The sequence below is a fragment of the Arachis ipaensis genome, chromosome B10 (assembly GCF_000816755.2).
Source record: "Arachis ipaensis cultivar K30076 chromosome B10, Araip1.1, whole genome shotgun sequence".
In the NCBI taxonomy this organism is placed as follows: Eukaryota; Viridiplantae; Streptophyta; class Magnoliopsida; order Fabales; family Fabaceae; genus Arachis; species Arachis ipaensis.
Genome location: NC_029794.2, coordinates 135,113,427 through 135,115,290, shown reverse-complemented (window position 1 = coordinate 135,115,290; position 1,864 = coordinate 135,113,427). Strand labels below are relative to the sequence as shown.

The 1,864-nt window shown below is 30.8% G+C and overlaps 2 protein-coding genes across 2 annotated transcripts in view; one reads left to right on the top strand and one right to left on the bottom strand.

Moving 5' to 3' along the window:
• The window catches only part of LOC107621204 (CASP-like protein 1C2), a 1,627-nt gene extending 439 nt beyond the window's left edge, over positions 1 to 1,188 (top strand). The window contains exons 2-3 of the mRNA XM_016323238.1: positions 150 to 252; positions 952 to 1,188. Of these exons, the coding sequence (XP_016178724.1) occupies positions 150 to 252; positions 952 to 1,188 (340 nt within the window). The remainder of the gene's footprint in view (positions 1 to 149; positions 253 to 951) is intronic.
• Positions 1,580 to 1,864, bottom strand: part of LOC107622020 (pentatricopeptide repeat-containing protein At5g13770, chloroplastic) — a gene marked incomplete in the record, with an annotated part of 2,176 nt that continues 1,891 nt past the window's right edge. The window contains 1 exon segment of the mRNA XM_016323955.2: positions 1,580 to 1,852.

The window sequence follows — 1,864 nt, the reverse complement described above, 5'->3', positions numbered from 1 at the left end:
TAGTTATACTTATAATATCTAGTCTAGTATGAATTCTCTAGAATCAAATTAATAGTGAAACTTTTTCAGTTGACATGATTAAGGGAATTTTTTAGTTTAAAGGAATTATTCAATGGCTTTTGTTTGACTTTGGTTGACCTTTGCTACAGGTGCTTTGTATTTGCAAATTATCTAATTTCTGCTTATGGCACTTTGCTAGTCTTTCTTCCAAGGAAGAGTCAGTTATGGCAATTAGTAGTTGCTTTAGATTCGGTAATACCCTCCTTCACACTATCATTCATTTTATTCTCATTAAAACTTCATGAAACTATTTCTTTTTTTCATTAAAAGCAATTATAAATTCAAAAATTTTATATAATTCAATATGTATTCTATATGAATCACTAATCAGATAACTGATGTAAAACCTACATAGAGAAAACCTTAGAAAAACTTTTGAAAAGTTTGAGAATGCATGATTAGTTAGTTTTTTTCAATGTTTTCAATTACTATTTATATTTTGGGGCACTCTACTGTAATATAATTCCTTTTATAGTTTGGGGCACTCTATTGTACAGATTGGAGTGGTATAGAGAGAGAATATAATTCCTTTTATAGTTATTTTTTATTATTTTATTATTATTCAAAATGTGGGTCCTACCGTTATTAATTTCTCTTTCATTCTATTAAAGAAAAAATCTATAAACTTACATCTTTACCATATAATTCACCTATTCATATTGCAACCTCAATATTGTTGTTACATTTAAATACTATACTATTGTTTAACAACAAAATGTTCATTTAATGGTGAAAACTCAAGTGTAGTTAACTTTATGATAGTTGAGAGCCGTTAGGTAATAATTTAGTCAAATATGTCAACTGCATATGAAGTTAACTGCACCTGAGTTTTCACCACCCTAAACTTGAATGATAACAAATTTTTTTGCGATTTATATGATGGTTGAGTAGGTTTTGGTTGTGATACTGTCCTCAAGTTGCTCAGCAGCATTGGCAGTTGGTCTCATAGAAAGGAATGGCATCCCTCATGCACGTTGGGAGTCAATATATCACCAAGTTCCTTCTTATTGTGCCCGAATCCTCTCTGCATGTGGCATTGGCTTTGTTGGCGTAGTAATCTACCTCCTGCTCCTTTTGCTAGCTCTTCAAGCTGAATTCAATTCCATTCTTATTGATATCACATTATAAACCACATGTATATACTGAATTAATCCTAATCTTTGTCACTAGTTAGAACTTTATCTGTTTTTGACACTTTTTCATGATAAATTTCTGAAGAATTTAATGCTTTTTTACATTGTCAGTGGTAAAGAATTTTACCCAAATAACCAGTTGTATATCTACACATTAGTAGAATTAACTAATTTTCAAACTCATTACTTAAAAGTCATCTAAATACTTAAATCTGATTGAATGACTGTATAAAGCACTGTCACTGCATCAAATAAAATTCATATTTTGAATATCAAGGTGGTGTGGTGTGCATAGACAGCATCATATTGATGTGTGTGCAAAGATCGTACTCGAGAGAAAAATCCTAGACCATAGGTTGTGTTCCTGGTTCCAGAAAGACAGAAACTTAAAAACATTCTCAGCTTGCAACTAATGGCCTTTTACTTGGATTATGTATGTCAGAATATAAGTACAAATTTGGAAGCATACATACAATTTTTTTGTAAGAAAGAAAGACTACTACATTGTACAAAGCTGAGCTTCTTCACCCCAAAACTATACACATGACAATATAGCTACCTATCTTTTTTCCAAGTGCTAGAAGAAACAAGCATTAATTGATCTACCTATATTCAAATAATTCCATTTTCACCTTCAGATTTGGCCATTGTTATGAAAAAATTGAAAGAGC